Raw genomic sequence first — 14,236 nt, forward strand, 5'->3', positions numbered from 1 at the left:
AATGTAAGAAGGCATTGTTAGTTCCAGATAAATGGATATGACTTGGAAGCCTCGATCAGTCTAACGTGAGTCTATTGGTCATGCAGGTGCTACAAGGTGCAGCCACCTGCTTCTACGCCTTCATTGGATTTGACATCATTGCCACCACTGGAGAAGAAGCAAAGAGTCCCAACACTTCCATCCCTTATGCCATCACTGCTTCACTTGTCACATGCCTGACCGCATATGTGTCTGTAAGTAAGCGCTCTGTACGATTCTGCGTTTTGCAGGAAGGTGTAACGTGGTGGCTGAGAATGTAAGGTGCAAGCTGAGGAATGTCTGAACTATGTGGCAATACAAAAGTGTTTGTTTGAGCTTAAAAGGGGGGGGGGGAAACCTTGACAAACCACGCCTCCCCCTCCTCCATTCAACAGATCACATGGGCCACCTGCTCTGCTTGCTTGCTCATTTGCCCAGCATCATTGTCACGCTGGGCTTGGCATGGCCGCCTATTGGTGGCTGCACGAACCTTGGTGTGAAGACAACCTTTCATTTTTATGTGTATAGGAAGACAAGTTTCTGATCCAGGCTCATGGCTGCTTGTCCATGTGGACTGCAGAATTGGTCGTACCATTAGGGAGAGCGAGGCAGCTGCCTCCGCCAGTAGATGCTAGAGGACAGAGCTATCTGGGCCACACGGTCTGCCCTGTACACACACACTCCCGTGGCCCTCAGGTGCAGTGGATGATGCTGCCCCATTGCCAGAGTCAAGGTAAAATTCACCTGCCGATCTGGTACATGGAATACAGTTGGTGGGGGCATCTTTTCCTTCATCTCAAACAAGATGAACTTTAACAGGGAGAAATGTAAAGTATTGCACTTGGGCAAAAAAAATGAGGGGCACAAATACAAGATGGGGGACACCTGGCTTGAGAGCAGTACATGTGAAAAGGATCTAGGAGTCTTGGTTGACCACAAACTTGACATGAGCCAACAGTGTGACGCGGCAGCTAAAAAAGCTAATGCAATTCTGGGCTGCATCAATAGGAGTATAGCATCTAGATCAAGGGAAGTAATAGTGCCACTGTATTCTGCACTGGTCAGACCTCACCTGGAGTACTGTGTCCAGTTCTGGGCACCACAGTTCAAGAAGGACACTGACAAACTGGAACGTGTCCAGAGGAGGGCAACCAAAATGGTCAAAGGCCTGGAAATGATGCCTTATGAGGAACGGCTAAGGGAGCTGGGCATGTTTAGCCTGGAGAAGAGGAGGTTAAGGTGTGATATGATAGCCATGTTCAAATATATAAAAGGATGTCATATAGAGGAGGGAGAAAGGTTGTTTTCTGCTGCTCCAGAGAAGCAGACACGGAGCAATGGATCCAAACTACAAGAAAGAAGATTCCACCTAAACATTAGGAAGAACTTCCTGACAGTAAGAGCTGTTCGACAGTGGAATTTGCTGCCAAGGAGTGTGGTGGAGTCTCCTTCTTTGGAGGTCTTTAAGAAGAGGCTTGACAACCATATGTCAGGAGTGCTCTGATGGTGTTTCCTGCTTGGCAGGGGGTTGGACTCGATGGCCCTTGTGGTCTATTCCAACTCTATGATTCTATGATTCTATGATTCATCTCCAGCAACAAAATGTATTGGGCGAAACCTGCTGATGGGGTTGCGGTCAGTCATCTTTTCTGTGCCCATTCTTCATTCACATTCTCTCTCACTCTTACACACACACAATTTATGCACAATGTGCATACTACTCACACCCCCGGATCACATAGCACTCCCACGCATGCCAGCCACACACTCAGCCTAACAGTTAACTACTGTTGTCATAGTGCTGCTTCCTGGCTCCTCTGCAACCCTGCCATAAGAGCTCCCTCTATCCCTTTTACAAACTTCTGGACTAATGGAATATTCATAAACATTCCATGAGATCTTAGCAGCTTCTTTCAATCAAATGAAGCTGGAGCTCCGCATTTGCGAACGGAATGTACGATTGCTTCGGGTTTTGGTTTTCTTTTCATAATGTCCAGAAAAATAGGATGCTGCTTCTCTCTCCTGTACTGCTGGGGTGTGTGTGTGTGTGTGTGTGTGTGTGTGTGTGTGTGTGTGTGTGATTATATTACTGTTTTATCTATTCTATTTTTATGATTGGATTTTTAAACTGGCCGGGGATCAATTGGTGAAGGGTGGTAGGAAACAAAAGGAGTGAGTTGCCCAGAGAACTACAATGGGGCACCCAAAACAAACAAATAAATAAACCCCGTGCCACTTCTAACCGTACATCACCTTCACTCTTCCCACTCAACAGGTGAGCATAATCTTGACTCTGATGGTGCCATACACCGACATTGATACCGAATCGCCCCTGATGGAGATGTTTGCAGCCCACCGATTCTACACTGCCAAGTTCATTGTTGCCATCGGGTCTGTGGCTGGGTTGACGGTGAGCTTGCTGGGCTCCCTCTTCCCTATGCCTCGGATCATTTATGCTATGGCTGGCGATGGGCTTCTCTTCAGGTAAGTCCCATGTCATCAGAGGCAGTTGGAGAAGGGGCCTTGGAAGACCTTGCCAGGGCTAGCCAGAAGTTGTTGGGCTCCATTAGCCATCAATCCTCCAGCCAGCATGGCCAATAGTCAGGGGTGGTAGGACTCCAACAGCAGCTTGAAGGCAGCACAGTGGCTGCCTCTGTTATACCAGGTGGTTCAGACTCCCATCAGCTAGTCAGCATGGACAGTAAATAATGATGGGGATTTTAGTCTACCTACACGCACTCTGTATGGCACACCCCTCGCATTTGGTCCAGAAGCTGCAGTTAGTGCAGAATGCTACAACACGATTGCTGACAGGAGTGAGGCCTTGTCAGCATACAACACCTGGCCTCAGAGATCTGCACTGGTTACCAGTTTGCTACCCAGCTGAGTTCAAGGTGTTACTAATAGCATATCATCCTCATTTAATGTGTATGCTGCCTTTCCATAGTTAAAACCATGCTCAAGGTGGCTTAGGACATGAAAAGATTTACATAATTACAAGCAGAAATACAACACACCAAAAAGTAAACAACCATAACGGAACAATTTCCACATAAATTGTTATAAGATCTAAAAATGAAGATGAAAATAATAACAATAACATCAATAACTGCAGTCAAAAAAATAAACAACAACAACCCCGAAGCAATACCCCAGCCCAAGAATCTGTTCAGCAGCCTCAGCTTTTGTAGTTGGAGTCAGTCCGGGCCCCACCCTCCCAAGGCAGGTAGGAAAAGGCCAGCAAGGAAGGGGGCAGGTCTTCCAGGACTCACAGCCAAGATGGCATATAAAGCCCTTAACAACTTGGGACCAGTGTACCTATGAGATCACCTTACATTACATGTGCCCACTCAACCGCTTTGATCGGCAGAATTTGTGCTACTACTACAGATCCCCGTATTTGTGAGATACTCCCTTCCTATTGAAATTGAGCCTTCACTGTACTCTTTTTGGCATCTCCTTTTTGGCAGTGTTTAGACAAGCTTAGAAAGTTGAGGTGATTTTCATCTGCTTTAGTATTTTAACTTTTGCATGTTTTGAAGTAGGGTTGTAGATTTTTCTTGATTTTCTTGTTTTATCTTTTCGTAAACCTTCCTTGAAGTTTCTTATTACCATCAAGCAGTGTGTAAATTTTATGGAATAAATAAAATAAAATAAAATAAAGAAACAAACATATGGTGGGCCACAGGTTCTCTTCCTCTGTCCTAAAAGTCAATAATAGGGAGTTTATGGTGTTTATGCTAATTTTAACTCTTTCACGTCTAGGTTCTTGTCCCATGTAAGTTCTTACACGGAGACTCCCGTAGTCGCCTGCATTGTCTCGGGGTTTCTCGCAGCCCTGCTCTCCTTGCTGGTAAGCCTGAGGGACCTAATAGAGATGATGTCCATCGGCACGTTGCTCGCCTACACTTTGGTCTCCGTGTGTGTCCTGCTTCTTCGGTACCAACCAGAAAGCGACATTGACGGCTTCGTCAAGTTCCTTTCTGAAGAGCACACTAAGAAGAAGGAAGGGATCATAGCAGACTGCGAGAAGGAAGTCTGCTCTCCGGTCAGCGAAGGGGAGGAGTTTGCAGGCCCGCCCACCAACACTTGTGGTGCTAAGAACCTGCCTTCCTTGGGCGACAACGAGATGCTCATTGGGAAATCGGACAAATCCGCTTACAACGTCAACCACCCCAACTATGGCACGGTCGACATGACTTCTGGAATAGAGGCAGATGAGTCTGAGAACATCTACCTCATCAAGCTAAAGAAACTCATAGGACCACGATACTACACGATGAGGATTCACCTGGGACTTCCCGGGAAAATGGATCGACCCACTGCGGCTACTGGCCAGACTGTCACCACTTGTGTGCTCTTGCTGTTTGTCCTAATGTTCATCTTCTGCTCTTTCATCATTTTTGGGGTGGACTACCTCTATGACCAAAGTTGGTGGGCAATTCTTCTGGTGGTCCTGATGGTCCTGCTGATCATTGTGTTGGTGTTCGTCATTCTTCAGCAGCCAGAAAACCCCAAAAAGCTCCCTTATATGGCTCCTTGCCTGCCTTTTGTCCCAGCCTTCGCTATGCTTGTGAACATCTATCTCATGCTGAAACTTTCAAGGATCACCTGGATCCGGTTTGCTGTCTGGTGTTTTGTGGGTAGGTTCTAAACGTGGGGTGTGAAGGTTTGGGGACAGTGCATGTGTCAGGGTGAGATGCAGGTCAGCACAAAGAAGCAGAGACAGTTGTCAGTCAAGTTAACACTTTATTCAAGGAAATGGCTTACAACTCAACAACAATTCCCAGTAGGTCTTTCCCCTATAGAGCAGTTGCCAGGACTGAAGGTCCCTGCCTTCCACTCCTTCTAAGACTCCTCCTCTCCTGGATGTTTCCCAAGCAGTCTCAAACTGTGTCTGCCCACCTTTGACCTCTGTTCCACTCTTCTCATTATCCTTCTCATTCTTGGAGACAGGGATGGGGAGCGGAGCTTGCCAGAGCAGGAGATGGAGACTCCCTGGATTCTTCAGCAGTCTCTTGACCTCTGCTTCAGCCTCAGAGTCTGAACTGCTCCCTGTCACAGGTTCCTCCAGCTCATAAAACCCTGTTGTCCCTTTAGCATGCAACAGCTCCCCCCAATCTTCTCCCTCTGACCACCACCAATTCTCAGGCTCTGAACCTTCCTCCTCTGCAATTTCCCCCAGAGGTCCCCTGGCTGGCACCTCCTACTACTCCTTGTCATCCAGCCAATCCCTGGCAATATGGGATAATTCCACTGAAGAGACCACCCAGAGTATGTCAGAGTGCTCAATTTCAACCAACCTTCATTGGTTTGGAGAATGGAAACCTCTTCTTAGAGCAGATGTGGGGAAATGGTGGCCCTCCAGATGTTGCTGGACATCAGCTCTCATCACCCCTGACCACAGACTGTGGTGGTTGCAGTGGATGAGAGATGGAGTCCACCAACTTCTAGGGGGTCACAGGTTTCCCACCCCTGTCTTAAAAGAAGCATTCCCCATTTGGCTTTACAAAAGTTCTACCTATGAAGTATTGATTGGTGAGTTATGGCATGACAGCACAAGGCACTACTGTATAATATCAGCATGGACCCAGTGAATGGCTCGAAGCATCTGTGACTACACCTAACTAAATCTTCATTTGGATAGGTCACTGCTGGGAGTCCCATTTCACAGCAGAATAGAATAACTACATAAAAAGAAATTCAGTAGCTCTTAAACCCTTCCCTTGTGGAGTTTCTCATGCTAACATATCGATAGTCAGTGAGGTGCCATCTAGATGTTGTTGGACTGCAACTTCCATCAGCCCCAGTCCCATCAGCCAATGGTCAAGGATGATGGGAGTTGTAGTCCAGCAAATGCCACGTTGGCAACCTCTGTTGTTCAACAGAAGAATCTTTGATACAGCAGAGCCTTCCACCAGTTGAATATGGAGGGATATGATTTGTCATTTCCCACTTCCTCTGCATCCCCCTTACCCACATGCCCCCCAAAACCTTCTCCAAAGGACTGGGGGACCCTTTGGAACTGTGAAGAAGGTGGCATAGGAGACTGCAGAGGGAAAGGGGAAATGGAGGAAACGCCTCTCTTCCCTTTCCACGCCTGGAAAGAAGTTCCCTTTCTATCAACATGAGGCACAACATGGGATACAACTCCTATATTTGCATGTGACTCTCATCTCTTGCCCTGCTCCTTATCCTCAACTTGTTTTCCTCCCTCTCAGCCTCTGCTAGTCTGCCATTGAAATGAGAGGAAGCAAAGGCCACAGAAGAACATAATCAAGAGATCTTTTCCTTTGTGTTTATCCTCCTTTTCTTCATTTTAAAAAAAATTAGCAATGTGGTTTGTTTTGTTACTAAATCCTGCTTCGATATTGTGCCAATGAAAACCTACAGGTGAAAAACAAAAATATAGCACAGCAGGTTGTGTAATTATTTTACATGTTTCCTTTTCTGCCCTGGGGGTTTGGCTTTGCAACTGAAAAATCTAGTAAATAAAATGTATTTTCAGAAAAAGAGCTCAGCAAAAGGAGAAGGAATGGCACAATCAAGATAGTTTTGGAACTATCCCACAGAGTATATAGCCCATATGGGGAATTATAGATAATAAACCACTCGACTTCTGCAGCAGTGTTTATAGATTCATTAGGGCTTGGAACCGTTTCATGTTGGATTGCCTACAAGGCAACCCTAATTCAGACTACAGTACAATATTTTTACCAGCCAAACTCTCCCCTCTCCTGCAGGGTTGCTGATTTATTTTGGCTATGGCATATGGAACAGCACACTGGAGATCACCGCTCGGGAAGAGGCGCTGCATCAGAGCACATACCAGCGCTACGATGTTGATGTCGACCCCTTCTCCGTCGACGATGGCTTGGCCTACACCGAGAACGACAACTACCAGGACTGGGATCCTGCCGACGACAAAGGTTTCTCTTACCAGCATATGTCAGAAGCAAAGGAAAACAGTCGGACAAGTAGCAAATCAAAGAGCAAAGGCAAACACAAACAGAACTCGGATGCACTGATTTCAAATGACGAGTTAGACTACTCGCCCGAGTAGATGAAATGGGAACACGACAGTTCCACTCTTTGTCACCAAGCTAAACCTTGGGCTAAAATTCAGTGGCTTCTTTCGGCTCTCATTTCAAACCCATCTTTTCCCGTAAAGTTTCTGTTTCCAGAAGTCATATCACTCACTCACTCACTCACTCACTCACTCACTCAGACACCTTTCTGTTCTTCAGGATGGTTCTGTCAAGTGCTCATCCTGAATCAACAGAAGATCACATCAAGGAAAACATCATGTTTCTGATCTCACCACCACCATTCACAGCCCTCTTTCACTGAATGTTGCTTCCGATAGGCTAGTTGAGCCTGTTGAGTTTTTTTCTGGGCCTACGAAACCCATTGCATAAGACACTTCCTGCTGCAGTGATAGTATGGTTTCAATGGAACCCACACTCAATGAAGTGGGTATCTGATAAGGAAATGCAGTAAGATTCCCTTGGCAGGGGACATGTCTATGATCTCTTTGCTTTCCGGTGGAGAAGGATGGGAAACATGTTACCCTCTGGATGTTGTTGGAATTCCATTATCCATGACCGTTGGCCATGTGGACTGGGGTTGAGAAGGAAGCTGAGTCCTACAATATCTGAAGGGCCACAGGTTCCCCATCCCTGCCAAAGAAAATACTCAGTTGCAGTCATACTAAGGACCGTTAAGTTATTTGGCAAAGAGCAAGTCAGTTTTTCATTTTGTGAATGCAAACATTGACTAGATGGGTAGGTTTATTCAGGCAGGAGCCATAGTTTTCCAGAGATAAAAAGAGCTCCAGTGATCAGGCTGTGCAGACCAGCACCCCCATTTTCACCTATATAAAACTACTTCACCTTTTCACTTAGCAAAATATTCTTGCACTTTGGCACACTTGTGCTTCACTTCCCACGTCACCTTCTCCATTCGTTTTGTCTCAATTGTTTCCTGGTGAACTATGGTATGACACAACATGACTCAACCACAATTTAATATATTGACCAGTTGGAATTTGCATCTTGGTGAGTTCTTTTTGGATATTTTGTTTGATCCATTTAGCCATTTTATCTAGTAAGTAAGAATGGAGACTTTGGTTGTCAGATTTCTGTGATTTGGTTTATCTGAACCGGAATAATTTAGCAAGCAGGACCCGTACAGTGACAGATTTCAGTACCATGACCCTAAAAGCTAATATTCATGACTAGCAGAATCATGTGGCACAAGCAAGAATGGTACCATGTGATTCTGCTGAACATGTAGTTCAACACTAATTTCAAACATCTGCATTAGGAATAGATGGGAGGCTAAACCTAGAATGTGACTAAAATCCTAATGTTATATCCATGGGCTACTTCAGATGGACTGAAACACAGCTCAGACCAATATCAGAACTTCTTGGATTTAGGTCATCTATAACCATGGTACAAACAAATCAATACTCATGTAAGATCACTCCACTCCACTCCACTCCACTCAGTATCTAACTTTGAATATTGTAGAATGGTTGCCTTGGAGCTCCCAACTTTTCATATTTGATACACTAAAAGCTGATTCCTGCTTTATGTGCAGTACCAACCACAGGTTCCCAAGGCAGCATCAGTTCCCAATGAGGCAACAGTCCAATTCTCACTTACCTTTAAAACCCAAATAAATAAATAAATCTATTGTGATAAATTAAAATTTAAACATTACATTATTTGATACTACAACAAAAACAGACTTTTGTCCCATTTATTATGTCCACAGTTATTATTCCAATAAACAATACAACTTAACTACTTGTCTGCTATATTGATGATCTGTTTTGTCCCAAATCTTTGATACCTTCCATCATTTTTTCCATTATAGCTAGGTCCAAACATTTTAACACCAATTCCCAAATGGAGGGAGACTGGGCATTTTTTCCAATATCAAGCCTATATCATTTTAGCATCAATCAATGATTTTTAGATCTCAGGAATACCAAGTCGAGTTACATTGAAAAGGACCAATGAAGGGTTTAAGCCCCAGTTTGCAATATTACGCCCCAAAAATGTCTCCAATAACTTTTGACATGTTGACATTCCTGCCACATATAAAGGAAACTCGTTGTATTTCCTACACTTAAATCTAGCTGTTGAGAATATTGAGCTTGAGTTAAGTACCAATGGCGTTTACGTTGGTGTTGCATCTTCTTCACTAACTTTATTGAGTGACAAATATTTCCATTTCCATTTCCTTTCAGAGATACAGATTCCCTGATTCCTGTCGCAGTAAACCATGAATTTGTGCCTCCTTTAACATGGCATAAAAAACATTGCAGCGGTCCTTCTAAGTTCCCATGAGTTAATAAGTTTTTCTCCATTTGTGAGTTTCCTTAATTCATATGGTGAGTGAGACCCATTAATACAACAGGTCTTATTTCCAAACAATCTTGCACTGTGGCTTCGGATGTCACATCCTACACAGCAAACAAGAACTTCGTGTTTCCTTTTATGCAGTCCTGTAGACCTCTGCTTGATATAGCAAGCTCTGCAGCCTATGTGCAATGAAGTCACTGGAACTGGGATCCATCAAACATCCACAGCTTATCAGATATTCACTGGCCCTTCTTTACTTTTTCATCTGGCCATTTGAGATTGAGCTCATGGGATACACCTGTATGGAACTATTTGTCCATTTGCTTGCTTGTCACTGTTATTACCCATATCCCCTAAGACAGGGGTGAGGAGCCTTGTTCATTGTTGTCGTTTGGACCATCATGGTCATCTTAACCACAGGGTGAGGAACCTGTGGTCCTCCAGATGTTGTTGGACTCTGGTTCCCATTGGGCAATTGCCAGGGATAATGGGTCCCGCTTACTCTGTTATTTATCTAATTTAGGAATTGATTTCAACATGAGTCTTGAGGTGATTGCCACAAAACAAACAACAACTAAAGCCGACAGAATAAGCGCCTATGCTGAAATCCAGCAACAACTGGCTACCCACACCTGCCCGAAGAAATAAAAACTCCAAGCCAGTCAAATATCCTTTGGCAACTTTAAATGCTGACTACATACCTCCAGGACGAAACTCAGGGTCTTTCAATCCCTTTTCTAAAGGAAAGCTTAATAATATTGCAAGGTACAAAAATAGAGAACTTCTTGGATTCAATCCCTAGTACAAACAGCACTGCCCCTCTCCGTAAACAACCATAATATATTTATTTATAACAGCACTCGCAGCCAAGTGTGCACAGAGTTCTGTACAAATACTGCATAGGTAGGATTCTAAAATGGTCTGGAGTCACATGGAGTGCTCAGTGGTGGCCACGGGGTCAAGAAGAGGAGAGGTGGTGGCCCTTGGCTGAGGCTCATATAAAGCAAAAACCACGAGAAAGAATTCTCAAAATAAACATTTCCTAAAGAATAAGGAAGGGCTTTGGGATTTGTGCCATTTACTGTATTCTTCTGCCAAGCTTTTCCCTGCTTGCAGCAGCCTACTACTGAGCTGTTGTCCATTCCCAAAGGATCCCACTCTTTTAGCTCAGAGAATGAAACCTTGGAGGAGTGATGAAGAACCTGTAGTCCTCAAGATGTTGTTGGACTCCAGTTTCCATTGGCCATGCCAGCTGGGGCTGATGGGAGTTGGAGTCAAATACCTTCCACGAGACCACAGGTTCCTCACCCTTTCATAGAACGAAAGGAAGCAAAATTCTCAGACACCCTGAAAGCAGGTTCTAAATGTAGAAATAAATACATAAATTCTTTACCCATTTTATGTCACTTCTTGCGAAATCATGATGCAATGGCAACATTTTTCCTTTAAAAGGGGGGCGGGGAGGAAAGCAGTGCAGGGCTCTTGTTGTTTGTAATGTTTATATCATAATCTAGGTGAGTGCCTTCATATACCAGGAAATCAAAGTTAACCCACAACATACACATGAGGGATTACGTTGTAGGGATCATGGAACTCACAACAAGCCAAACCAAATGTCAGAATGGAGATGAAATTTAGCTCACCTGGTTCAGGTGTGTTTTGGTGTGTTTTTCACACTCCTGCTCAGTAACAGTTATAATGATCAGGCTGCTATAGTGGGAATACTGAAGAGAAGGACTCGCCCCCTTAATGGCGCAAGAAAGCCTATATTGCAGTCAAGGGCACTCCAGTTCTGCTTCAACACAAACCCTGTTCATGTTAATAACGCGAATGTTTTTTATTTCAGAAGAGAGAAACATACGCAGTTCAATACCTGGTTTTTTTATTCTTTTGTATAATCACAATGATACACAACATTTCTAAAATTCAGCTCTCTGATCTTTCTTGTACCAGGAGGGCACAAATTCAGATTGGATTCCCGCCATAGCACAATATCTGAGTGCCGATTTTTCTGTTGGGGTGCAGAGCCTCCAGATGTGATGTTAATTGTGCATGTACATTTAACATACCTAAAGCTTCTTAAAATTCAAACAGCATGGCCACTGGTCAGGGAATCATTCATTTATTGATTGCATTTCTAGCCCAGGTGTGGCATACACACTTTCCCCTCTCTTTGTTTTATCCTCACAACAACCCTGAGAGGCAGGTTAGGCTGAGAGGCAGCAACTGACCCAAAGACACCCAGGTGGGATGGGAGGTGCTGACCAGGTAGATATGAAGGACCGTAAGTCTCCCAACCAACCACAGCATGTACACAGTGGGCATTTTTCCTGCATGATAAAATAGGAGATTGGTTTGGGGTGGGGGGTGGGGTGGGACAGAGGTGAGGGTTGGAATGCAGTGTTTTCAAGAGAATGAAAAAAACATTTGGAGATATTAGAATGCAGCTTGTTGTGACATCATTGTACAGATAGAAGCCAATTTGAGTGTTCTCTTATAATGGCAAGGGTGCCCACCTGAGAGGTGCCAGAACTGAGTTTGAGTTCCGGCTGGGGGGTGGAGCCCCGTTTGCAGCTATTAAAGACACAACAACAAGGCCAAGGTTTTGGGTGAAACTAACATAGCTACATCTTGATGCACCTATCCCGCTCTTTCTGGAAGAAAATCGTGAAAGTGTACTGTTGATACGTACCTCAGTTAACTCACAGCATCAGCTATCACTGGCCAAACAGCACGGGTGGAAATTCCACCTCAGCTCAGTCTCAAATCATGCTTTGCGATGGAGCCATTTCACATGTTCAGCTGCTAAGTGACGAGAAATCAAGCAGTGCATCGGCCTGTGTGCAAACAGGCCCATGAGAGCTGAATGGCCCTCAGGAGTTTTAACTAGTGATGGGAAACTTTGGCGCTCCCAGATGTTGTTTGCCTACAACTCCCAGCAGCCCCTGCCTCTATGGGGCAACCAGTCAGGGATGATGGGAGTTGTAGTTGAAACAGCATCTGGAGGCCCACAGCTTCCACAACCCAGATGGACAGGGCTCCACACATCCCAAGAAATGAACAGTAACTCGACGCATGCAACCTTTTGCACATTCCAAGCTGTTCCCTCTATGAAAGCAAATGGAAGGCCCTTGAGAGCTTGTGAAGCCCTTGTATCTGCAAAGGGTACAAGTGGACTGGAAGAGGGGGCCACTACAATTATGTTATTACAAGGCCCTGCACTCAAGCTTTGTTGCTGCAAAAGACTGTCACTGTGTGTGTGTGTGTGTAGATGTAACAATGGCATTTGTGTTCGACATTCAAATCTTTCTTGCTTTCATTTCATTTGGTTTCTAGATTGTCCAAGTTGCAACTGTGTTTTATTGTTATTTTTTGCAGGTAGCATTTCCTGCTGTAACAATTCTCTACAGTTCTGGTATGAAATTGATGTATTTGTTTAAAAGGGAAACAACATGTTTGTTCTCTGACTTATTTATTTTTTTGTGGTTCCTGAACCCCATTGGTGCACTATGCAATGGGCTTTTGTGGTGTGTCATGACGAAAGTTTATGCAGATATCTTAATGGAGTGACCTTTATTTTGAGACTGATTGTGTTGTTGACTATTATATAATATATATAAATATAAATATGTTGACTTACTGACACATGGAAAAGAAATCTAAATTTACCAAATGTGTATATTTTAATAGATGCATAAAGCTTCATTGTGTGCCTTTATATTTACAAAAATAAAAAACAGGGGTTTATAAAGAAAGCCAGAGAGAAAAAACATGTCAGCTGAACTGTCCATACCTTTTAAATGAAATATTAAACCAAAAAAAAGAGGGGAGGCGGGAAGAAATCCCACAGCCTCTATGCTGATATATACAAATATATGTTTAACTTGCCAGTATCTGAAGGTCTGATATTTTTCAATGCTAAAATGAATTAAATGTAAACAAATTTTGCCTTAAGAGCTTGGGTGGGAGGGAATCCTTTGTAGAGGAACAGTTGAAATGGGCTGATTTTGGAATTTATTTGCATTGTTGTGGGGGGTGGGTAGTTGTTCATTTACACAATAAAACATGGGGGGAAATGACTGCTGACTGAGTTTTAGGGGCATTCCTGTCATCCTCTGTCTACTTTTTATTCTCTCTTTCTCTCTCTCCGCCTACATTAAGCTGGTATCAAATTTTTAATAGTTTAACTGACGAAGTTCAAAGGATCTTTGGGAATGGTTTGAAAAACAGAACCTACAACAAAATGCTGCTGTGTTCCTGTTCAGCTATGCCCTTTTTCCAGGATCACTTCATTCCATTCCTTGCCCCTCCAACCATTTCCCATATACAGTGGTACCTCAGGTTACATACGCTTCAGGTTACAGACTCCGCTAACCCAGAAATAGTGCTTCAGCTTAAGAACTTTGCTTCAGGATGAGAACAGAAATCGGGCTCCGGCGGCGCAGCAGCAGCAGGAGGCCCCATTATTTTTTTTAAAAAAAATTATTGGTTTTTCACAGTTTTTATAAACACAAACATTACACAATACAAACAAACTGACACATAAACAAACATGTATAATTTTGAATCCTTATTTCTTAAACCTTACTTCACCAACTTCCCCATACCTCCCCTTTCTGCATCCCAATTTCCAAATTTGTTTCAGCAAATCCTACCCTTGGTTTTATCGAATTTTCCCTTATTCTTTTCTTTTATTTAATCTTTTACAGCTGTAATCCCCTTTTTCTAAAACCTCAACATTTTAGCATTCATTAATTTTACAATATTTCTTAAGATAAATTTTAAATTTCTTCCAGTCTTCATCCGCCGTCTCTTTCTTCTGGTCACGGATTCTGCTGGTCATT

The 14,236-nt window shown here is 43.7% G+C and overlaps 1 protein-coding gene across 1 annotated transcript in view; it reads left to right on the plus strand.

The window, feature by feature from the left end:
• Positions 1-9,464, plus strand: part of SLC7A14 (solute carrier family 7 member 14) — a 57,748-nt gene extending 48,284 nt beyond the window's left edge. Inside the window, exons 5-8 of the mRNA XM_081190180.1 lie at positions 87-233; positions 2,294-2,502; positions 3,784-4,661; positions 6,762-9,464. Coding sequence (XP_081046306.1) covers positions 87-233; positions 2,294-2,502; positions 3,784-4,661; positions 6,762-7,081 — 1,554 coding nt within the window. The 3' untranslated portion in view covers positions 7,082-9,464. The remainder of the gene's footprint in view (positions 1-86; positions 234-2,293; positions 2,503-3,783; positions 4,662-6,761) is intronic.
• The last annotated feature ends 4,772 nt before the right edge of the window (positions 9,465-14,236 follow it).

The sequence above is a fragment of the Podarcis bocagei genome (assembly GCF_964188305.1).
Source record: "Podarcis bocagei genome assembly, chromosome: 4".
Lineage (NCBI taxonomy): Eukaryota > Metazoa > Chordata > Lepidosauria > Squamata > Lacertidae > Podarcis > Podarcis bocagei.